At 50.3% G+C, this 23427-nt stretch overlaps 1 protein-coding gene and 1 long non-coding RNA gene across 2 annotated transcripts in view; one reads left to right on the top strand and one right to left on the bottom strand.

The window, feature by feature from the left end:
* Window positions 6207-13138, bottom strand: SRXN1 (sulfiredoxin 1). The gene is made up of 2 exons (XM_003134361.4): window positions 12867-13138; window positions 6207-8483 (listed from the first exon to the last, which is right to left on the bottom strand). The coding sequence occupies exons 1-2, from the start codon at window positions 13035-13037 to the stop codon at window positions 8280-8282; spliced, it is 375 nt and encodes a 124-aa protein (XP_003134409.2). The 5' UTR covers window positions 13038-13138; the 3' UTR covers window positions 6207-8279.
* The window catches only part of LOC106506648, a 97985-nt gene continuing 87709 nt past the window's right edge, over window positions 13152-23427 (top strand). Inside the window, exon 1 of the long non-coding RNA XR_002339912.1 lies at window positions 13152-13371. This is a non-coding gene — a long non-coding RNA (uncharacterized LOC106506648). The remainder of the gene's footprint in view (window positions 13372-23427) is intronic.

Raw genomic sequence — 23427 nt, 5'->3', positions numbered from 1 at the left:
AATTCCATCTATTGGAAAATTCTGGGGCTCCATCTTGAAATTACATCCAATTCTGATCACTTCTCTCCACCCTGATCCAATCCAGCAACCATGACCTGGAGCCCTGGTGACAGTGGCAGCCTCCTCCTTCACCTTCTTCCCATCCCCACTCCACTCAGCAGCCAGAGCCACCAGGTCCCTCCTCTGCTCAAAGCCTCACAAGGCTCCTGGCCAAAGTCCCAAGCTGATGGTGGCTCCCTTTCCCACGTCATCACCTGCCCATCACCCTGTCCATCCAGTGTGACCCCACCACACTGGCCACCTTTGCTGTTTCTTGGACACTCCTAGCAGGCTCCCACCTTGGGGCTTTTGCATGCGCTATTCCCTCTGCTTGAAACACGCTTCCCTCTGACTCCTATAGGGCTTCTCTCCTCAGGTCTTTGATTCTGTTCAGCTCAATGCCGCCTCCTTCGAGAGGCCATCACCTCAAGGAAACTGATATTTCCCATCTCATACTTTCTTCTTCCCCTGCTTCTCCCTCATAGCATTTATCACCATTGGACCTTGCAGGTTACACTTTATACACGTTTCATGTGTGTTTCTTGCTCACCTCTCCTCAGTGCACTTCAAGAGGACAAGAGTTTCTGTTTGTTTTGTATTCCGATGGCCCCAGCTCCTGAGCAGTGCCTGGTGCCCACTAGGTGCCCATAGAAGGAATTGGTCCAGGGAGTGTGTGAAGGGTGGGGGGCAACCTCTCCCAGCCCCCTCTGTGGTCCCTCAGTCCCCTCTCTGGGCATGGCTTCCCTCTCTCCCTCAACCCTCAAGGGCAGCACAGGACAGTGACGCTTATCTCTCAGGGGAAAGGTTTCCAGCTGCAGGCAGACCCTCCCCCAATTCCTCCCTCCCCTGAAAGCCCCACCAGGAGCCAGCCTCAGCAGACCCCAAAAGACGGAGGGCCTTGGGGTGAACTCCTGCTGGGTCCTCCTGGCAAAACCCCTGCCACCCACGGGAAGGAGGTAAGACCCGAAAGATTGAACAGATGGAGCACGATGGAGGATAATGTGAGAAAAAGAGTGCATACATGTATATGCTACTGGGTCACTTTGCTGAACAGCAGAAAATTGATAGAACACTGTAAACCAGCTATGAAGGAAAAATAATAATCATTAAAAAAAAAAAGTGAACAGCCCTTGGGGAGCCTATTTTACAGACAAGGAAACTGAGGCTCAAGAGGTGCATTTATCTCCAGGACAGTTGGAGCCACGGTTTCCTCCTCTGTTAAAGGCAGCTAACTCCTCCCTCTTGAGGTTGTCCTGAGGACTAAAGGAGTTCGATAAAGCCTTTAAGGAGTTCCCGCTATGGCACAGTGGGTTAATGATCTGGCTTGTCTCTGTGGAGGCACCAGTTTGAGGATCCTGAGCCTGGTGCAGTGGGCTAAGAATCCATGTTCCTACAGCTGCGGCGTAGGTCACAGCTCAGGCTCAGATTCAATCCCTGGCCTGGGAACTTGCATAGGTCCCGGGTGTGGCCGATTGACAAATAAACAAATAAATAAAGCCTTTAAGCCCTTAGTAGGGTCTGGCGCACCATAGGTGCTAAAGAAATGTTGGCTACTCTTGCTGTTGTTGGGAGAGGTGAAGGTGCTCGCCAAGATCCCACCGCCGGTAGGTGGCACAGCCGAGATTCGAACTTTGGCTTGGTTTGTCCAAAGTGGCTCCCCTTCACAACCACAGAATAATAACAATAATAGTAATGGCAACAACAACAATAGTAGTAACACTACCAGCAACGCTAATTGCCTTTTCCACCCCATTCAGTAGCTCGAAGGTTGTCAGGTGGCAGCACCTGCCCCGCGCCCGCAGCCGGGACCCCTGGCGCCCGTCCCTCCTGCCATTCCGCGCTCTCCCCCGGGGACAAGGTGGCTGCCCGCACAACCTCCCGCTGGGGGCGCCCCCGATCCCGCCGCCCGGGGAGGCCCCCGGGGCAGGCGAGCCGGCTCGGGGGCTCTAGAAGGAGCCGCGGCCTGGAAGACATTACACGGCTGTCGGCCGGGGGGCGTCGCGAGGAGTTCCGGAGGGGGTCCCGGCGGCGGCCGCGCCGGGGGAGGGGACGGCCCCACCACAAAGCGCGCTTTGTTCTGCGCTCCCCCCGGGAGCTGGAACCAATGGATTGGCGGCAGCTGAGGTCATCCGTCAGGCAGCGCCGGGGGTCAGGCCCCGGGAAGGGGCTGCCGGGGAGGGCGGGCGGATGGGCCGGCGGGGGGTCCGTGTGTGCGGCCCGATGAACCGGGCCGCGCTCGCCAGGGCTCTGCGGCGGGTCGCTGCTCCGCTTCGGGCCTCAGTTTACCCATCTGTCCAACAGGGAAGATCATTTCCTCCCCGTCCTCTCTGGGGACACTGCACCAAGTGTGGAAGCAACGATGACGCAGATGGTGGTGGTGGTGGTGTGGGTGGCCTTTCTGTAAGAGCACTCCCCAGTTCCCTCCCGCTCTATGGAGGAGCTAGAGTCGGGATTCGAACCCAACGGCTGCCTGGGAACATGGAGGCAAATGTGGGAGGCAGGGAGGGACGCTTTGCAGCCCCTGTCTGGTCCAGGGGAGTCAAGGCCTCTCCCTGGTTCCCAGCTTTGACTCTGGATGCCACATTTGGCCTACCTTTTGCCAGGGCTGACAGGTGGGGCTGACCAGACCTGGTCCAGGAGCCTCTGGAGCTCATTTTCCCCGCCCTCTGGTCCAGGGTAGAGCAGGGCTGGATGCCCCCACCCCTCCCAGACAGGTGTTTTTTCAAACTGGAGACAGATCAGGGTCTGAACACTTTCCTCTACCCTCACCTCATAAAACCAGATCCCATTTATTCCTTCACTCACACCCTCATCTGTGTGTGCCTCGGCATTCCCGTCTGTACAATGAGACAACTAGGCTTCTAAACATTCAATAAGGGGATGATGCTGGGGGATGAGCCATCATATCCAGGGATCTCCAGAAACGGCCCAGAAGATGTGTCTGTGTTTCTAGAGAAAGGGCTCATGGCTTTCGTTCGGCTTCTCAGTTGTGTTCATGACCCAAAGCAGGTTACGAAGCAACAGTTGGAAAGCCGCTTCCCCCCCCACCCGGCCCCGCTTTGGAGAACAATTTGCCAGCACCTTAGAAGTTGGAAACTGAGCTGTGCGCTGGCCAGGCTGTCCCCTTCCTCCGTACACAGCGGAGAGCGTGCAGAGTGAGGGCAGAAGGAGTTCATAGCAGCAGATAAGAGTAACCCCCTCGAAGGGCCATTAACAGGGGAATAACTAATAAGTGGTTATATTCTGACCCTGGGACGCCATGCAGCAATTGAAAGAATGAGCTAGACCTATATACAATTTATTCATTTAAGTTTTTTTTCCTTTTACAGCCGCACCTGTGGCATATGGATGTTCCCATATGCCATAAGGGTCAAATCAGAGCTGCAGCTGAGGCCTAGGCCACAGCCCTGGCAAGCAACATGGGATCGAAGCTGCATCTGTGACCTATGCCGCAGTTTGTGGCAATGCCTGATCTGTAACCCAATGAATGAGGCCGGGGTCAAACCACATCCTCACAGAGACAACATGGGGTCTTTGACCAGCTGAGCCACAACGGGAGCCCCCATTTAACATATTTATTGAATACCTACTATGCGTCCGGCACTGTTCTTGGCCCTGGGCCTACAGTGATAAGGCAGATCAAGAATTTACATTCTAGGAGTTCCCGTTGTGGCGCAGCGGAAATGAATCTGACTAGGAACCATGAGGTTGCGGGTTCGATCCCTAACCTCACTCAGTAGGCTAAGGATCCGGTGTTGCCGTGAGCTGTGGTGCAGGTCGAAGACGTGGCTCGGATCCCACATTGCTGTGGCTGTGGCGTAGGCGGGTGGCTACAGCTCGGATTACACCCCTAGCCTGGGAACCTCCATATGCCACAGGTGCAGCCCTAAAAAGATAAAAAGACAAAAAAAAAAAAAAAAAAACTTACATTCTAGTGGATGAGACAATCATAAACAGGGAAGATAATTTCAGGTAGGGTGATAAAAGCTATGAATAAAGCAGAGTAAGGTGAGAAAAAGATGGGGGAGGGGCTGTTTTAGACAGCATGGTCAGGACGGCCCCTCCAAGGAAGTGACCAGAATGAGGGAGACTCTGGGAGAAGAGCAAGGACACTAATGGCGTGGGTGGCTGAGGCACATCACCAGGGAAGAAATGCGATCTACAAAAGAAAAAAAATCTATTCTTTTAAATTCCATAATCTCTCTTTTACACACACACGCACCACAAAGTTAGAAAAAGATCTGGAAAAAATCAATACGAAAAGAAGAAAGAAAGAAAGAAAAAGAAAGAAAGAAAGAGAGAGAGAAAGAAAGAAAGAGAGAAAGAGAAAGAGAGAAAGAAAGAGAGAAAGATAGATAGATAGAAAGAAAGAAAGAAAGAAAGAAAGAAAGAAAGAAAGAAAAAAGAAAGAAAGAAAGAAAAAAAGAAAGAAAGAAAGAAAAAAAGAAAGAAAGAAAGAAAAAGGTCTGGAAGGGTATCTGCCAAATTCATGAAGGTTATTTGCCCCAAGAGTGGAGAAGGCAAAGGGACAACCAGAACTAGGGCTCATGGTAGACTTCAGCTTGCCTCTCATATTTTTCTTTTCTTTTCTTTTTTTTTTAACAATTTATTTATTTATTTATTTATTTTTTGTCTTTTTGTTGTTGTTGTTGTTGCTATTTCTTGGGCCGCTCCCGCGGCATATGGAGGTTCCCAGGCTAGTGGTTGAATCGGAGCTGTAGCCACTGGCCTACGCCAGAGCCACAGCAATGCGGGATCCGAGCCGCATCTGCAACCCACACCACAGCTCACGGCAACGCGGGATCCTTAACCCACTGAGCAAGGGCAGGGACTGAACCCGCAACCTCATGGTTCCTAGTCGGATTCGTTAACCACTGCGCCACGACGGGAACTCCGTCTCTCATATTTTTCTTTGTTAATATTTAATTATTTAACATGTTGCCGTCTTAATATTTAAAAGGTGAATGAATATACTCACATATAACTTGTGAAATTAAAAAAATTTTAAAAAATCTACCATGGTGAAATCTCAGGACGGTAAGGGAAATAAAGGGATCCCTACACATTGCCTTTCCCTGGACCCAACTTCCCAGGGGCAGTGGTTTGTTTGGGAGGGGACATGCATTAGGATCCGAGAGTCCAGAAGAGGCGCAGCTCAGCCTGGAGAATCTGGAAGATTCTTGGAGGAGGTGTCACCTTTGCTGAGCTAGAGACTCTCTAGCCCAGCATCCCTTGTGCAGAGACCAGGAGACAGATCCGGAGAGGCCAGGATGTGTGCAAGGCCACAGAGCACCAACAGACAAGTACAGCCCAGTCTTCCAGCCAGGTCTCCCTTCTCTTGCTTGGACCCCTGGTTTCTCTGGGCAACTGATGGGCCTCCCTCACAGCCAAAGCCTTCTATCCATTCCTTTCCCACAGCAGTTGCTCTGCGGGGCTGTTGTGAAAGCAGCGCCACCTGCTGTCCTAGGAGGGAAATGCATCTATCAGCCTCCACTGAGAGCCACCACCAGGTTTCACCCTTCAAAACCCAGCTCCTCTCTCCCTTAGAATGACCAACCCTTCCCACTTCAAGTCTGTTCTGCAGGCCCCTCCCACGGCATAGGAGTACCCTGGTGCTGCCTGTTTGAGCCTTATCTGCAGGAAGAAAAAGTCCTTTCAGGAAGGGGCAACCATTCTGTCACTCTAGCTCAGTGAGTGCAGGAGACAATGACTCAACATGAGACAGTGGCAGCTCAGGACGGCAGTTTACAAAGCATGTCCTCAGCTTTCTCACCCTCACTACAAACCTCAGGGGTAGACAGTCCGTTAGATAGCTAGGGAAAAAGCCCCAGGGAAGGGCCTGTCCAATGTCGCATGGTGACGGGTGAATGGTGAATAAGCCAATGCAGATCTCCTGGGACTCAGCCCTAGGGCCTTTCTTCTCCATTGGGAGTGAAGGGGCTGTCTTCATATTTAAAAATACTTGACACAGTCTAGATCAATGGTTCTCAGCCCGTGGTCCCTGAACAGTAGCATCAGCATCATCTGGGAACTTGTTAAAAAAGCAAATTCTCAGACTCCACCCCAGACCCTCTGAAATGGCAAATCTGGGGGTGAGGTCCCACTACCAGTGTTTAGCAAACCCGTCTGAGAACCTGAACCATTGGTCTAAAGCAATTACACCTCCCTTTTTATTAAATAAACTTTTATTTGGGAATGATTTTCAAATGTACAGGAAAGTTGCAAATATAGTACAATTCCCATATATTCCGCACCCAGCCAACATTCACATATTATTAACTAAAATGCAGAACTTATTCAGATTTCCAGACTTTCTACTAACATCCTTTTGTTATTATTTTTTGTTACTGTTGTTGTTCCCAGATCTAATCCAGGAGAACACACTGCATTTCAGACCACATCCCTTTTAAATTGGTCGCCTCAGTCATCTTTCACTGGGACAGAGAATGAAACTGTTGTCTTCGTTACTGATCTGGGGAAACGGAAGCTTGAAAAATGCCAAGTGACCGAGTTCCCTTAGCAGGGTGGTGAGAGCAAGGGCTCACTCTGAGCCCTTCCTCTACCTCTTCCCTTCCCCCCAGGCTCTAGGATTTCAGAAGCCTCTTTGGAATGTCCCACTTGGCCGACCTCCCCCAAGCCACCAGTACAGATGATGAGTAAGGCCCCTCCCAGAGTGGGTCCAGCCCTGGGAGAGACCCAGCCACTGCCCCATCACCCCCCCTGCCTCGGCAGGGCCAGCACAGTATCTTAGTGACTTCGGCCTGGACAGAGCAAGGTTCGGTGCAAGAGAGAGAGAGAGAAACACTCTTATCTGCTTATCCAAAGACATTGGTGATAGATGAAAAAATGCCACAAATCTTTTGGAGTTTCTCCAAGAGATGTAGTTTGTTTCCCCAGCCCTTGAATCTGGGCCAAACTTTTGATTTGCTCTGAACAAATCAAGAGCAGAAGTGACATTCTACCAATTCTGACCTAGAACCCAAAAAAGTCTTGCAGCTTCTTCCCTGCCTCTGTCTCTCTCTTCTTCTCTTTCTCTTGGTGGTCCGAGGCCATGAGATGACTAAGCCTGAGCTAACCTGCTGGAGAGACCCCTGGAGAAGAACCAAGTCACCCAGCCAGCAGCCTACCTACTGCCAGACAAGTGAGTCAGGCTCTCTCAGACCATCCAGCCCCATCTGGGGTGACAGCTGTTTGCAGGCAACCCCATGAGTGACCCTAGGCAAGATCAACAGAACTGCTCAGCTGAGCCCAGCCCAAACTGTCATCCCACAATATTGTAGGCAAATAAACAACCTGTTTTCAGCTGCCAAGCTCTGGAATGGTTTGTTGCACAGCAAAGGCCAACGGACACACAATTCCTCATTTCTCTCTTGGTAATGGGACTGCCAATTTTATTTAGGAGGCAGTGTGCCAGTTCCAGGAGGGGATATGACTGGTCTACTCAGCTGGGACAACTCTGTTCCTGCCATCTATTAGCTTTCTTTGCAACCAGGGGTGGCAACTGTACCTGGTTCGGGCCAAGGAGACCTAAGTGGAAATCTGCAGGGGAAGAGACCAGGAAACAGGCCCTGGAAAAAGGTCTGACTTTATGAGAGAGGTTGACGGGTCCAGCTGGCTGGGCCCTTCCTCCTCCTCCCCGACTCCGTTCTTCCTTGAACCCAGCCACGATTGCCGGAGGCACAGCAGCCATCTGTGACCATGGGGTGACAAGCAATGAAGGAAAGGCTAAAGGATCACAGAGATGTGTGCCTGCCCCTAACTCCACCGAGTTGTTGAACCAATACCATCAGCCACCCGCCTCCAGAATTCATGCTCTATGGAAAAACAAACTTCTCTTTGTTTAAGCCACTGGGACCCAGGTTTCCCTTTACTCACAGATGAACATCTTTACACAATAAGATACATAAAGACAGACACGCAGAAGGCTCCTTGTCCTTGGGAATCTGGAGCCAGCAGTATGTGGCTCCCAAAACCATCTCCTTTCTCATTCCACCCTCTTAATCATCCCTTGAGAGCACACAAGCGACCCCATTTTCACAGAGGTGGGAAGTGGGGCTCCCACGCTGTTCAGTCCTGAGTCCAAGGTCACTGCAGTTAAATAAAGAGGGTACTTCGAGTCTGACCCACCCCCCAGGCACAAGGACAATGCACCCCGGTTGCACCTTTGCATGGCCCAGCCCACTGGAGGCCGGATGTGACTTCTGGGTTCTTGGCAGTGGTGGCAGGTGCCAAGGAGGCTGCTACTGCAAGTCCGGTGTGGAAGCGCCCAGGTACACCCTCAGGTCCGAGAGGGTGGACTGGACAAGCTTGGCAGGGATGGTCTCTCGCTGAAGCTGCTGGTAGGCTGCGTAGCGGTGACAGCCCCCAAAGGAGTAGAAGTAGTCACCGCCCTGGGCCCCTTTGATCCAGAGGACGTCGATAGGGGGCACTCTCTCTGGATCCTCCTGCAGAGAAAGAGGGTGTAGGGTGCATGAGCTTGGAACAGCACCAGTCAGTGTGCAATGCAGATGCTATTAGCCTGTGCTGAGCTCCTCTGAGGTGCGCACAGCACGGCAAAGGCTAACGGACACACAATTCCTCATTTCTTGTGCGGGCTTGTGAGAGGCAACTGTCACACAGTCAGGAGTTCTGGGAGGGGGCTGACACCACTTTGGCAGCAGGAAGATCAGCCATGGTGAGTGTATTTACACCAGGGACATGGGCAGATGCTACAGATCAGGCTCCCCCCGCCCCCGCCCCGACTAGGCTATTAACAGATTATCACAGCACATGCATATTATCTTCTCTGGCACCGTTTCAGACTCTGGGAATAAGGTCAAGACCCAGTCCCCGCCTTCCTGGAGCTTCAGTCTAGTGGGGCAGACGGAATGGAGAAGAGAACGTTAGAGTGAGAAATGCCATGAAGACGGTAACACAGGTTGACATGACAGAGAGGGGAGTCCACCAGACCCCTCTGAGGTGACGATGGAGCAAAGACCTGAACACAGGAAGTCCCCTGGGAAAGAGACAGATGGAATATTTAGAGAGAGAGCCCAACTGCCAGGTTCAAATCTCAGCTCCCGGGCAATTGCTATTTGTGCCTCAGCTGCCCCAGCTATCAAATGGGGATAAACACGACAGACCCAGAGAACTCAGAACGGTTGGTTTGAATGAGCTCATAGATATAAACCGCTTCAAAAGACACCTGGCCCAGGAAAGTGCCCAAAAATACACATTGCGGAATTCCCGTCATGGCGCAGTGGTTAACGAATCCGACTAGGAACCATGAGGTCGCAGGTTCGATCCCTGCCCTTGCTCAGTGGGTGAAGAATCTGGGGTTGCCGTGAGCTGTGGTGTAGGTCGCAGACGCGGCTCAGATCCCACGTTGCTGTGGCTCTGGCATAGGCTGGCAGCTACAGCCCCGATTGGACCCCTAGCCTGGGAACCTCCATATGCCATGGGAGCGGCCCAAGAAATCAAAAAATAAAGACAAAAAAAAAAATAATACACATTGCGTATAACCTGTGGGAACAGCACTTGAGGCAGAGGGAACTGCAAGGGCAAAGGTCTGAGGCCAGCACAAGTTCACTGTATTGCAGGCGTGGCAAGGAGGCCAGTGTGACCCGAGTGGACTCAGGTTGAGGAATAAAGAAGTCAGAAAGGAAGCAGGGAGTAGGCCCTGGAGTGTTTTATTTATCTATCTTATTCTTCTAGTTTAATTGAGATATAATTGCCACCCAGAACTGTATATGTTTAAGGTGTACAGCATAATTTGACTTATATACATCATGAAGTGATGGCTATAGTAAGTTTAGGGAATATCCATCATCTCATATAGATATGACATTAAAGAAATGTAAAAAATGGTTTTTTTTTCCTCGCGATGATAAGGCTGCAGATTTATTCCCTTAACAACTTTGATAATAATGTTTAGCAGAGTTCATTGTATTTATCCTGCTATACATTATATCCCTAATTTATCTTGTGCCTGGACGTTGGTACCTTTTGACCACCTTCATATAATTCCTTTCCTTCTTCTCATGCCTCCCACCCCCACCCCTCACCCTTTGCTAACCACAAATCTGATCTCTTCTTCTATGACCCTGTTTGGTTGTTTTTGGTAGATAATTGACCTACCACACTATGTTAGTTCCTGGTGCACGCCACGGTGATTCGATATTTCTGCACATTTCAAAACGATCCTATGATAAGGCTAGTTACCATCTGCCATTCTACAAAGAGATGACACACTTATTGACTCTATTTCCTGCACTGGACATTTCACAGCCGTGACTCATTTATTTTCTAACTCAAAAAGTCTGTACCTCTTAGGAGGCCCTGGAGCGTTTGAAACAGGGGAGGGTGACAAGATCTGAGGAACAGTCTAGAAAGTCATGGGAGAGCAGGCTTGGGGGGGGGTGGACAAAGGCACGAGCAGGGAGGACAGAGGCAGGGCCAAATCAGGTATTCAGGAGAAGATGCAGGCCCGAGGGAAGGTGTGTGGGGGCTGGGGGGGGGAATAGGGAGAGAGGTGGACAGGTCTGGGACACCTTTAGGGGGATAGAGCCCCGGGAGGGATGAACGTGAGAAGAGGAAGAGGAGCATCTAAGTTGACTTCCTGTGAGGGGCCTGAGCGGCCAGATGGTCCTCTAGGTAGGGAAGGCCTAGGGCCGGATGGGAGGGGGTGGAGTGCTCTGGGGAGACTGAATTAGGTGTGAGCTGCCTACAAGGCCTCCCGCCACTGGCCCACGGGTGGTCTCTTATTAGGCTGCTTCAATGGATGCATGTATCCATTTATCCCAGAAATGATGACTAAACAGTAAGGCCCAGCAGTTAGGAACAGGGGCTCCCAAACCAGGCAGACATGAATGTGAATCTCAGCTCCTCCAAAGAGCAAGGGCTGGGTGGGGCGGTGGGGTGGGGAGCTGAAGAACTGGCCTTGCCACTGGGCATTGTTCCGCATCTGTAAAATGGGTTTAGACATCCTGCTGATGAACTCAGGGAGCTGATGTGTGTGTGCCAGGCACAGAGCAGAGGCTGCCCAGTGGGGGAGCTGGAATGAGGGGCCGCTGTGCCTGGCAGGCCTAGTGCTGGCCACCCGGGGGTGTGGGTGGGTGGGCAGAATAACAGCCCCTGGAGATGTCCCCATCCTAATCCTTGGAACCTGTGAATGTGTTACTTACATGGCATAGAGACTTTGCAGATGGAATTAAGTTAAGGATCTTGCAATGGGGAGATTATCCTGTTATCCAGATGGGCCACATGTAATCACCAGGGATCTTAAACGTGGAAGACAGAGGAACAAGAGGAGGTCTGATGTTTCTGGCTTTGAAGATGGAGGAAAGAGGTCAAGAGCCAAAAATGTGGGTGGCCTCTAGAAGCTGGGAAAGGCAAGGAAATGGATTCTCCCCTGAGCCTCCAGAAAAGAATGCAGCCCTGCTGATACCTTGCCTTTAGCCCAGGGAGACCCATTTTAGACTTCTGAACTATAGAACTATAAAGTAATACAATCTGTCTTTATTTTAAGTCACTAAGTTTCTGGTAATTTGTTACAGTAGCTATAGAAAAGGAATGCAGATGGTGAGCAAAGGCAAGCCAGGGTCTTGCCCTCACAGAGCATATGTTTCTGGCCTAGAAGACAGGTGGCTGGGGCCATTACAACCCAGTGGGATCAAAGGTTTGCTGGTAGGCATGCAGATGGCTGGGGGCCCATGGGAGGCCCCAAACCCAGTAGGGGCTGTCAGGGAAGATACTGACCCGAAGACCAAGGAGGATTAGAAAGAGTAAAAAAGACACGAAAGAGTTTTCCAGGGGTGGGGTGGGGTGGAAAGTCTGTGCAAAGGCCCAGTGGTGGGAGAGAGCACACAGGGCCAGATCCTTCAACAACAGCCAGGCACCGTGTTCATGTCACGGAAAGAGCAAGATAGGACCAAGTCTCTGCTTCTATGGAGTTCACACGAGGTGGGGAGGAGGGACAATAAAACCCAAACAAATGTATAAAATAACTCAGCGGGACACAAACCCTGCAAGGAGAAATACCTCGGGTTAAGGGGGGAGCCACAGAACAGGGAGGCAGGGACCTAACCCCAGAGGGGCAGCAGGCTCTCTGGGAAGCAGTTCCAGGCAGGAGGAACTACCAGCAGTGCAAAGTCTAGGACTGAAAGACATGCCTGGAAGCAGGAGAGGTGTCTGGTGGGGCCTCAGGGTCTCACATGGCCACCCTCCAAGGGTCTGGGGGAGGGGGACAAGATGTCATGCAGGACACCTATGGCCCCTCCCTCCCCTCTCATTCCTGCCAGGATCACACCAGCCTTCTCCAGCATCCTCTCTGAGCTGTGGCTGACCTGTTCCTCTCCCAGTTCCAGTTCAAACAAGGCCCTCTCTGCAGACAGGACCCCACCCCCACCCCAGTCCCACTGCCACAGCCAGAAGTGACCACACATCTTATCTTAGGATAATGTGGTGGCCATGCAGCTGGGCACTGTGGCCAGGCTGTACCACTTTCTTAAATGCCTGACCTTGGACAAGTTGCTTGAATCCTCTTGTGCCTTATTTCCTCGTCTGTAAAAGAACCTCTCAGGATTGGCATGAAGAAGCTAAGCACTTAAAAGAGCTCCTGGGCCATTTCAAATACCATCTTGATAGGAGTCAGAGATTGTTATTTTTATTCTCTCCTCCAATCTCCTTGCTCAAAGAGGAAACAGAGGTCCAGAGAGGCCCAGCAGCTTGCTCAAGGTCACACAGCAAATGCTGAGCTGCGGGGGAGACTGAACCAGTCCCGTCTGGCGTCCGGCGCATCCTCCCTCCTCTGAAGCCCTCCCAGCTGCCAGCTTCCCCCAGGGCCTCACCCGGATCGTGTCCACGAGGCTCTGCACCTTGGCCGGGTCCAGCACAGACGGCAGCGGCCGGATGAGCACGCTCAGCGGCACGTTGTGCACCGCGGCGATACAACCCGAGTGGATGCTGCCGCCCTGCGCGCTGCCGCTCGGCCCAGGTCCCTCGGGCGACCCCCGGCCCATCCCGGCCCTGCCCAGCGCTCCTCCGCACGCAGTCCCATCTCGCCGCCGTCGCTACCGCCGCCGCCACTAGACGCACCTCCTCCCAAGGGCTTTAACCCCGGCCGGGCCGTACCATTCTGCGCAGGCGGCGGGGGGCCCGGCCAGTGCGTCTCTCTCCCCCGGCCCCGCAGTGGTCCGGCCCATCCCCCGCGCGTCCCCGCGGGACCTCGGCTCCACTCGCCCGGCGCCGCGGGATGCACGCGGGGCTCCGGCTCTCCGCTGGGGGGCGCCGCACCGCTTCTCCTCTTCCGCTCGGCGTCCCGGGAGTGGAAGCGTCCGGGCAGGCTGACTCAGGGTGAGTCTGCAGGTCGTGGGGCGGGAGGGGCGCCGATGGCTGTGCGTCACACACCGGGGTGACTCAGGTCCGCGGGAGGCGGGGGCGGGGACGCGGCGTGGAAGGGGCCAGATCTGCCCGGCGAGAGTGAGTTGGCAAAACCTCGCTCTTGGCAGCCCAGCCTTTGGAGCCTTAGCGGTAATAGCGGTAGAAGTAATAATAATACCTACCAACAACAGTAATATTACGAGTCTGACGAATCTGGTGCTGTGTCGGGCACTGTCTTAAACACTTTGCATGTACATTAGTTTATTTAAACCTCAAAACAAGTCTGCAAACTAGGTATGATTAACTCCTATTTTGCAGACGGGGGAAACTGAGGCACAGCTTGGTTTAAGAGACTTGCCCAGGGAGTTCCTGTCGTGACTCAGTGGTTAACGAATCCGACTAGGAGCCATGAGATTGCAGGTTCGATCCCTGGCCTTGCTCAGTGGGTTAAGGATCCTCGTTGCCGTGAGCTGTGGTGTGGGTTGCAGACATGGCTCGGATCCCGCGTTGCTGTGGCTCTGGCGTAGGCCGGTGGCTACGGCTCTGATTCGACCCCTAGCCTGGGAACCTCCATATGCCTTGAGAGGGGCCCAAGAAATGGCAAAAAGACAAAAAAAAAAAAAAAAAAAAAAAAGAGAGAGAGAGAGAGAGAGAGACTTGCCTAAGGTAATGAGCTAGTAAGTGGCTCGACCAGGGTTTGAATCCTAGCAGCCTGACTTCAGAGTGTGTTCTGTACCCACTGTTGGTTTGTATGTTGAGATACCTGTGACTCAACTCAGAATGGCTATAAGCGTTAAGAAGATTTGTATTTTCACATAATTAAGATGTCTGGAGGTAGGCATATCCAAGGCTGGTGAAGAAGTAGCTGAACAATGTCAGGATGGAGACTTAAGCCTCCTGTTGAGATTAAGGTGAGGTACCTTTCTCTGGGGCTAATGTAAGTTTGGGACTGGAAGCTGGAGACATTCTAGGATCTATGCAATATCCTTTTGTTTTAGTTTGGATTCTCCCAGAAGTAGATCCCAAGTCTGGGACTTGTATGCGGGTACTTTATTTGGGAGCTGTTCTAGTTATTATCACTGTAGCACAAACCTCTTGGAAATGTAGCAACATAAGACAACCATTTTATAATCCTCACAGATTTTGTGGGTCAAGAAATCAGGCACGGCAAAGTGGGGACTGGTTGTCCCTTCTCAGCAGTGTCTGGGCCATCAGTGGGGAGGTGACTCAACATCCAGGGGTGACCTGATGGCTGGAGCTGGACTCATCTGGAGGTGATTTCCCTACACATTCCTTGGGCCATACCACCTGTCAGCCAGAACGCCTCCCTGCGGCCTGGGCTTCCTCATAGCATGGCAGCTGGCTTCCAAGAACCAGTGTCCCAAGAGAACCTGACAGAAGCTTCATGGCCTTTTCCAGTCTAGTCATGGAAGTCATGTGACATCATTTCTATCTGTGGGAGCGGTCTCCATGCCCCCTCCATGCTGTTTTCCATAGTGATTGTACCCTCATCCCCCACCCCACCCCCAGCCAGGCTCAAGGGAAGGGACAGAGAGTCCATCCCTTGAGGAGAGAAGTAGCAAGGTTCTAAAAGAGCCTGTTGCCACAGGAAGCTTTTATTGTGACCATCTTTGGAAGATGGTCTGCTGTAGGAGGTGATTCCAGGCAGGACCAGGGAAAGGAGAAGTGCTAATGGGGGGACAGGATGAGCAGGTTAACATGGCGGTTAAGTGGGGCTCACTCTGCTGGAGACTCTGTGAGGAAGTGTCATGTATCAGAATTGTCCCTCTGTGGGGTGGGGGGCTAGAGATATTTATAACTATATTTTTAGTCTTTTTAGGTCTGCACCTGCAGCATATGGCTGTTCCCAGGCTAGGGGTCAAATCGTAGCTGCAGCTGCCAGCCTGCATCTCAGCCATAGCAATGTGGCATCCAGGCCGTGTCTGTGACCTACACCACAGCTCACAGCAATGCCGGATCCTTAACGCACTGAGTAAGGCCAGGGATTGAACCCACGTCCTCATGGGTACTAGTCGGGTTCATTACTGCTGAGCCACAACAGGAACTCCTGCACTGACTTTTATTCACTGATTTCCTGTCCCTCACTGGTTGAGGGTGGCCTAAGCATGTTAGGTCTCTGCCATTTCTGGGCTGCTCTGTACTCAAACTGAGCAGGTGTCTGAGGACCTGGAAGATAAAGCTTCTGGCTTCAGAGGTGGCCCAAGGGAATAAGGGGCAGGACATCAATAAGTTTCTTTTCTGTCCAAACCAGCTGGAGTCCATGTTTGTCGGTTGCAACCAAAGGCGCTGTTACCTGCTCTCCTTGTACTGCTCCTGGGTGCCCTGCTCCTCCCCTTCGCTTTCATCTTTGACAAAACTTATGTATCAGGCATTCCCGGTATGCAGAGGACTTTGCCGAGTAGAAAGAGGAAAGGATTTCTGTGCCACAAAAGGAACATTAAATCTTTTTTTATTAGAGTATAGTTGATTTACAGTGTTATGTCAATTTCTGCTGTACAACAGAGTGACCCAGTCAAACATATATATTCTTTTGCTCATATTGTCTTCCATCATGGCCCACCCCAAGAGATTGGACACAGTTCCCTGTGCTGCACAGTACGACCTCATTGCTTATCCATTCTAAATGCAATAGTTTGCGTCTACTAACCCCAAACTATCTGTCCATCCCACTTTCTCCCCTCTCCTCCTTGGCAACTACAAGTCTGCTCTCCACATCTGTGATCTGTTTTTATTTTGTAGATAGGATCATGTGCCATATTTTAGATTCCACATATGTGATATCGAATGGTATTTGTCTTTCCCTTTCTGACTTACTTCATTTAGTATGAAAATCTCTTGTTGCATCCATGTTGCTGCATATGGCATTATTTTGTCCTTTTTTATGGCTGAGTAGTATTTCATTGCATATATGTACCACATCTTAATCTATTCATCTGCTGATGGCCATTTAGGTTGTTCCTATGTTTTGACTATTTTGAATAGTGCTGCAGTGAACACAGGGGTGCATGTATCTTTTTGAATGAAAGCTTTATCCAGATATATGCCAGAGTGAGAATGCTGGATCATATGGTAGTTCTATCTTTAATTCTCTGAGCAACCTCCATGCTCTTTTCCATTGTGATTGCACCAATTTATATTCCCACCAACAGTGAAGGAGGGTTCCCTTTTCTCCACACCCTCTGCAGCATTTATTTGTTGATTTGTTAATGATGGCCATTCTGACTGGTGTGAGGTGGTACCTCATTGTAGTTTTGATTTGCATTTCTCTAATAATTAGTGATGTTTAGCATTTTTTCATGTGCCTCCTGACCAACTGTGTGTCTTCTTTGGAGAAATGTCTATTTAGATCTTCTGACCATTTTTTGATTGGGTTGTTTTTAGTTGAATTGTATGAAGTGTTTGTATATTTTGGAGATTAGGCCCTTATCAGTTGCATCATTTTCAAAGATTTTTTTTCCCATTCTGTGAGTTGTCTTTTCATTTTTTAAATGGTTTCCTTTGCTGTGCAAAAGCTTTTCAGTTTAGTTAGGTCCCATTGGTTCATTTTTGTTTTTATGACCATTATTCTAGGAGGTTGATCAGAAAAGATGTTGCAGTCCCTATCAAATTATCAAGGACATTCTTCACGGAACTAGAGCAAAATATTTTAAAATTTGTATGGAAACACAAAGACCCCCAAACAGCCAAAGCAATATTGAAAAGGAAAACCAGAATTGGAGGAATAGGCTCCCTGACTTAAGACTATACTACAAAGCTGCAATTATCAAAACAGTATGCTACTGGCACAAAACCAGAAAAATGGATCAGTGGAACAGGATAGAAAGCCCAGAAATAAACCCAAGCACCAATGTCAATTAATCTATGACAAAGGAGGTAAGGACATACAGTGGAAGAAAAATAGTCTCTTCAATAAGTGCTGCTGGGAAAACAGGACAGCTACATGCAAAAGAATGAAATTAGAACACTCTCTAACACCACACTTAAAAATAAACTCAAAATGCATTAAAGACCTAAAGGTAAGGCCAGATACTGTAAAACTCCTCGAGGAAAACATAGGCAGATTGCTCTTTGACATAAATCGTAGCAACATTACATTAAATCTTTCCCTGCCCCTAGAATGCTCTTGTCCATTTCCATGGCTTGGCTTACAGGGTTCTGCCATGTTGCTTGGTCTCATTCTCAGTTTCTCTTTTCTCCTCCAGCACCTCTTTGTCCCCTCTACCAATTGCTAAGTTCTTGTTCTTGTTTCATGCACTGCCCTTTTCTTCTGCGGTTTTGATACCTGCTGAGCATCTCTTTGGGGCCTCGAGGCAGCTTTGCACTTAAACTGTTTTTCCTCATGGTCACCAGATGACTGCCAGTGACAGCTGGGGCAGCCTCCTCCTTTGTTCATGTCAGTCAGCTCCAGCTGCTATAACAAAATACCTTCAACCAGGTGGCGTAAACAGCGAACATTCATTTCTCGCAGTTCTGTAGGCTGGAAGTCTGAGATCAAGGTGCTGACAGATTTGGTGTCTGGAGAGAGCACACTTCCTGGGTCATAGGCGGCCATCTTCCTGCTATAGTCTCATACAGCAGAAGGGGCCAGAGAGCTCTCAGGGATCTCTTCAGGGCCCTGATCCTCTTCGTGCAAGTGCCACCCTCATGACCTAATCACCTCCCTGAATTCCTGCCTCCAAATGCCAACAGAGTGGGGATTAGGCTTCAACATATAAATTTTAGAGGGAATAAACATTCAGTCTAGAGCAGTTCACATCCAGGAAAAGAGAGAGAGAACCTCTCCCACAGCAGGATGGAAATAAAGCTTTTCTCTTCGGTCTGATTGCATTAGCTCGAGTCCCATGACTATTCGGGATTAATAGCATGCTCCAGAAACATACCATGTGCTGAGCTGCTTAAGTAGGGGTGCTGGAACCTGTCACCCACTGGGATGATCGTGATTGGCTTGGAGAAGACCAATTAGCAACACCCCTGAGGTCAGCCTCCTTTGAGCCCCTTGGATAGATTAAGTCATGGGTGGATGTCTGAACAAATGTGAACTTTGTTGATAAGGAAAGGGAGGAGCAAAGACCTGGGTGTTAGTGGCATATTCTTTTGGCCCACTTTTTTTTTTTTCCCTGCACCCACACCATATGGAATTTCCCAGGCCAGAAGTCAAATCTGAGCCGTAGCTGCGATCTATGCTGCAGCTGCAGCAATGCCGGATCCTTAACACACTGCACTGGGCTAGGGATCAAACCCACGCCTCAGCAGTGGATCCAAGCCACTGCAGAGACAACACAAGATCCTTAACCCACTGTGCCACAGCAGGAACTCCCCCCTTGGCCCACTTTTGATTTCAGCTGAAGTTGTGGTGGGAAGTTTTGTGCAAACCCAAGCTCACCTAGCACTGCTGGCCTCCCAGCCCAAGCTCCCCATGTCTTCCATTCCTGTGGGAGCTCTACCCACAGGCTCTAGCACAAGCACATCCCAGAAGTGTTGAGGTGTTCACTGAAGGGGACAGAAGCTGGGCAATTGTGAGAAGCATTCCAGGACCCTTCTGGACCCTTCGGTCTGATTGCATTAGCTCAAGTCCCAGTACTGGCCCCATAGCTGTGGCAACAACCCCGCTAACACACCTTCTGTCTCATTCTTCTTGCCCTTTCACTTCTGCCTCCTGGAATCACCTCCCAAATAAACTACCTTCACTCAAGCCTTTGCTAATGGAGAGCCAAAGCTAAAGGAGAGGGGGAGTTTCATGGGTCATTCCCAGTAGTTCTGATTCTTGCCTGGGTGAAAATTATACACATCTTATTAGATGTGTGGCCTTGGGCCTGTCACCTGTCTGTGCCTTGGTTTCCTAACCTTCAAAATGGCCATCACAATGATGCTTAATTTGTAGAGTTGTTGAGAGAAGGAAAAGAGATGATGTAGGTAAAGTCCTTAGAACAGAGCCCAACACACTGTAAGTGCTCAATCAATATGAGCTGTTTGATTATATTTTAAATTAATAATAGATCTCAAAGGTCTCTCTGTGTTTGCCCTTCCAGACTAGCCACAGTGTGTTAGCCAAGACTCTTGTTTGCAAGTGAAGAAAGCCAACATGAATTAGCTTAATGACAATGGAGCCCTTGGCTACTTCTTGACTGTGGGGTGAAGCTGGGCCTCAGGGAAAAGTGGTTTCAGAGACTCTTTTCTGTCTCTCACTTGGCAGAGGGATTACCTCCACATGACGGGAACGTGACTATCAATAGGGATTATATTTGGCTTTTAGTAAAAAAAGCCTGACGACAGAGGATTAAGGCACCCTAATGTGTTTCTTCTCATGAAAGAGAACTGGGGTGGCTACTCCATGGTCTCTAGAGGCACAGGCCCTTTCTATCTGTCAACTCCATCACTTTAGAGTAGGGTGTTTATTCTCAGGGTTACCTCCTGGTTTAAGACTGCTGCTGAACTGCCAGCCTGGAAGAGGGTGGAGAAATGGAAAGGCAAAAAGATATGACCTCCTCCTTTTTAGGTGCTATCTCCGAAGTTCCACCAACACTTTCCCTTGCATGTCATTGGCTAGAACTTGGTCACATGACCACCCCTGGCTGCAAGGGCAGCTGGGATATGTAGTATTCATCTGTGTGGCAATGTGCTCAGCTAACAATGGAGTTCTCTTACTAAGAAGGGAGAGGATAGATGTTGACATGAACAATCCGAGCCATAGTTCTCAAGTTACAGGTCTTAGGACTCAGAGAGAGGGAGAAAGGAAATTTCCGAGTTCTAGTCAGATGTCCACATCTGAACCAATCATCTATGGCCATGAGGGACAAAGACTTTTTTTTAAAAAAAAGCATAAACCACCATTATTGATTATGACTTAAATGTACGTAGTTCACTTAAGAAAATATTTACTGGTCATCTGCTCTTGGCTAGGTGCTGTGCTAGACCTAGGACATTTAATGATAAGCAAAAAGACACTGCCAGTTCCTTTCTCATGAAGCTTATAGATTATGGGGAGACAGAGAATAACCAAATAATCACACAGATTAATGGAAAAGTGTACATTGATTGTAAGTGCTGTGAACCAAGATCATGTGGTCCTTGAGGAAGTGATCATCCAGCTGGGAGATGAAGGTTAAAAAGGCAATAACTAGTCAACAGTTGTGGTGATGGCAGTGCAGTTAGAGTGTTACTGGTGGTGAGAACAACTTATGCAAAGGCCCTGTGACAGGAGGGAACAAAATTGCTAAACAGAGGCAGCTGGAACCCAAAGAGCAAAGGGCCCCATGGCTGAAGATTCATCTGGAGTGGTGGGAAGAGCCAGACCAGGGAGGGCTTCAAAAGTCACCCAATGCAGGCTTCTCTTTTCCCAAACACAGTGGGAAATCACGGAAGCATTCAAACAGGGAAGAGGAATGGGAAGGACATGATCAGATCTGCATTTTAAAAAAGATCCTGTTGGTCACTGTGGAGACAGGAGGAGGGGTGGTGGGGGCAGAATGGAACCAGGCTGGTCCAGTTGTCCACCTAAGAGATGATAAGAGCTAGAGACTAGGGTGGAGACCGAGAAGGCAAAGAGGGAAAATAAATAGAACCTGCGGACTTGGATGGTAAGATGGGGAGACGAGGCAGGAAAGGACCAATCATGGCTTCAGGTTCGGGCTGCCCTGTGGTACTTCGGGGATATCCATGTGGATGTTTGCAGGCCGATATGGATTCACAGCTCGGAGAGGTCAACATTGAAAATGTAAACTTACGGGTCATCCGCATGTGGGTGGCAGTTGAAGTCCTGGGTGTGATGAGATTGCGTCAGGGGAGGACATGGTGAGAAGCGGCGTCTAGGAGAGCACTTTGAGGAGCACAATCTGGGACATAAGAAGGGACCGGAAGTGGCTTCCTTCCTTGGATACAGGAAGGTGAGTCTGCAGAGCGGCTGGGTGGAGCAGCCAGACTGGTCGGAGGAGAGTGGGGGTGGCAGGAGGTCTTCCTTTGAGAGGATTGTGAAGAGCAGACTGGCACATGTGAATTGAGGTGCTCTGGGCTGCAGGTTACAGGGACACAGGCTTTCCCATCTCCCTGCTCTGCTGTCCAGGCGGTGGGCTTCGCGGTTCCCTTTACAGTCACGAGATGACACACATCCTTGTTCATTTAGGCGAGAGAAAGACTTGACTTCCTTTCTCTTAAGAGAGAGGAAGAAGCAGTTTCCCATAAGCTTCCAGCGGACCTTTCCTTAAGTCTCATTGACCAGAATTGAGCCATATGCCCATTTCTCATCCCATGGGGGATGCGATTCCTCTTAGACCAGTCAAGCCCACCCCTTAAGCTGACTTCAGTCCCCAGATGGCATGGTGGGCAATCAAGAGGGCGGGGGGCGGTGACAGACCACAGCAACAGCCTGCATATAGTCCATGGGCACCCAGCATCCATCCACCTCTCTAGGGTGTCTTTGTATTGCATGTGAGAGAGTTAAACACTACATTTCTCAGACCTCCTTGCAGCAAGGAGACTCACCGTGAATTAGGTTCTGCACTTCCTTGGGGTTTGGATGGCAGAAGTGGATAGGGGCCATTTTCTTATCACCTGCTCTCCTGCTCTTGGCAAGATGGCCTTAGAGGTGCTTGGTTTTTCTCTAACAGTGTTGAGCCACCAGCTAATGGGAGGCAGGGGCCTCCTGATCCCCGGGTCACACCTATAATGCTGTGTTCTTGAACTCAGTAGTAGCAGCGCAGCCTCCGACTCCTGCCTGTCTGGCTGCGGAAGAGGCAGTCCTTCCCCGGTGGGCCAGTTCTGTGGTGATGTTCCGGGGGTCCCACTGAGGGCTCACCCCTTCCAACAAGTTTGTGAGCAGTCAATTCCCTGGGTTACATACGTTCTGCTTCAAAGGGATTTAGTACAGGGGGATTAGCCATTCATGACATGCTGGTCTAGAGTGGGTTCTACTTCCTGGACCTGAAAGAAATGTAATTCATGCAGCAGCCAGTCAGGAGCAGTGTGCAGCTACCGAGACCTGTGTGTGGATGGCTAGGGAAGGCATCCAGTGACTGGGCCCGCCCCTCCCTTTGGGAACTTTGTGGGAGATTTCCACATGGCTGGCACTGCTGGAGACGCCTAGCACATAGCTCAGGCTGCAGCCAACCTGTTTAGAGGTGTAGGAAAGGTGAGGTGGCCAGGTACCAGGGTGAGGGTGTACGAGTTGAGTCCTACGAAAGGAAGAAAATGGAAAGGTGGCCCTAGGGGAGATGAGATTCTAGCCTGTAGGCCCACCCCCAGCCCCCAGCCCCCAGCCTGGTATCTGGCGCTCAAAGCACGCAGCACTCACTGGCCCCCTGCTCCTCGCCTCAAGTCTGTGCTGGGGGTTGAAGTTAAGGGGCATGGTGCTGGTGGTCCCAGTGAGTTTTTGGTAAGGTAGGGATTGGTTTATATTGGTTTATATTTTGAAAGATCACCAAGCCAGCTGGCAAGGAGGGTGGACCGTCTTCCTGAACATCTTTGGTGATGGACAGTTCACAGGCTCTAGGGGCAGCTCACTTTTGGAATAGTGTCTACTGAGCCAGAGTCAGCCTTCTCGCATGCATGCACTTGCTGCAGATATGACCAATAGGGCTGGTCAGAAACCTGGCCAGAGCAGCAGGGAATGAAGTGGGTAAGAATATAGAGGTTGTGAACTGGCCGTCAAGGGACACATCTGGCCCAGAGTTGTATTTGTTTGGCAGGTGTAGTTTTAATTTGAATTGCAATTCTTTAAGGTGATCCAGGCTCTTTGCTCTCAGTCATAGGCTCCACTATCTCCTAATGTGTCAGGGCGACCTGCTTCATTCACGTATGTTCTTAATCTGGGTCTTGAACCCTTTCAGAGTGCAACCCCAGTATTTAAGGACAAGTTGGGACTGAGGATGCCTGGGACCTTGTGGCTGTCAAGGGACCCCTGGAGCTATATGACTGCTGGCAGCAGCTACAGGCTGCTCAGGCTACAGGGAGGGAAATGGAGTGGGCAAAAATCTGGCTGCATCTCAGATGCACCCCCGCCCACCCTCCGTCCCC

This window comes from Sus scrofa, chromosome 17 (genome assembly GCF_000003025.6).
Source record: "Sus scrofa isolate TJ Tabasco breed Duroc chromosome 17, Sscrofa11.1, whole genome shotgun sequence".
Classification (NCBI taxonomy): domain Eukaryota; kingdom Metazoa; phylum Chordata; class Mammalia; order Artiodactyla; family Suidae; genus Sus; species Sus scrofa.
The sequence above is the reverse complement of the archived record's forward strand: the minus strand, read 5'-3'. Positions and strand labels throughout refer to the sequence as shown.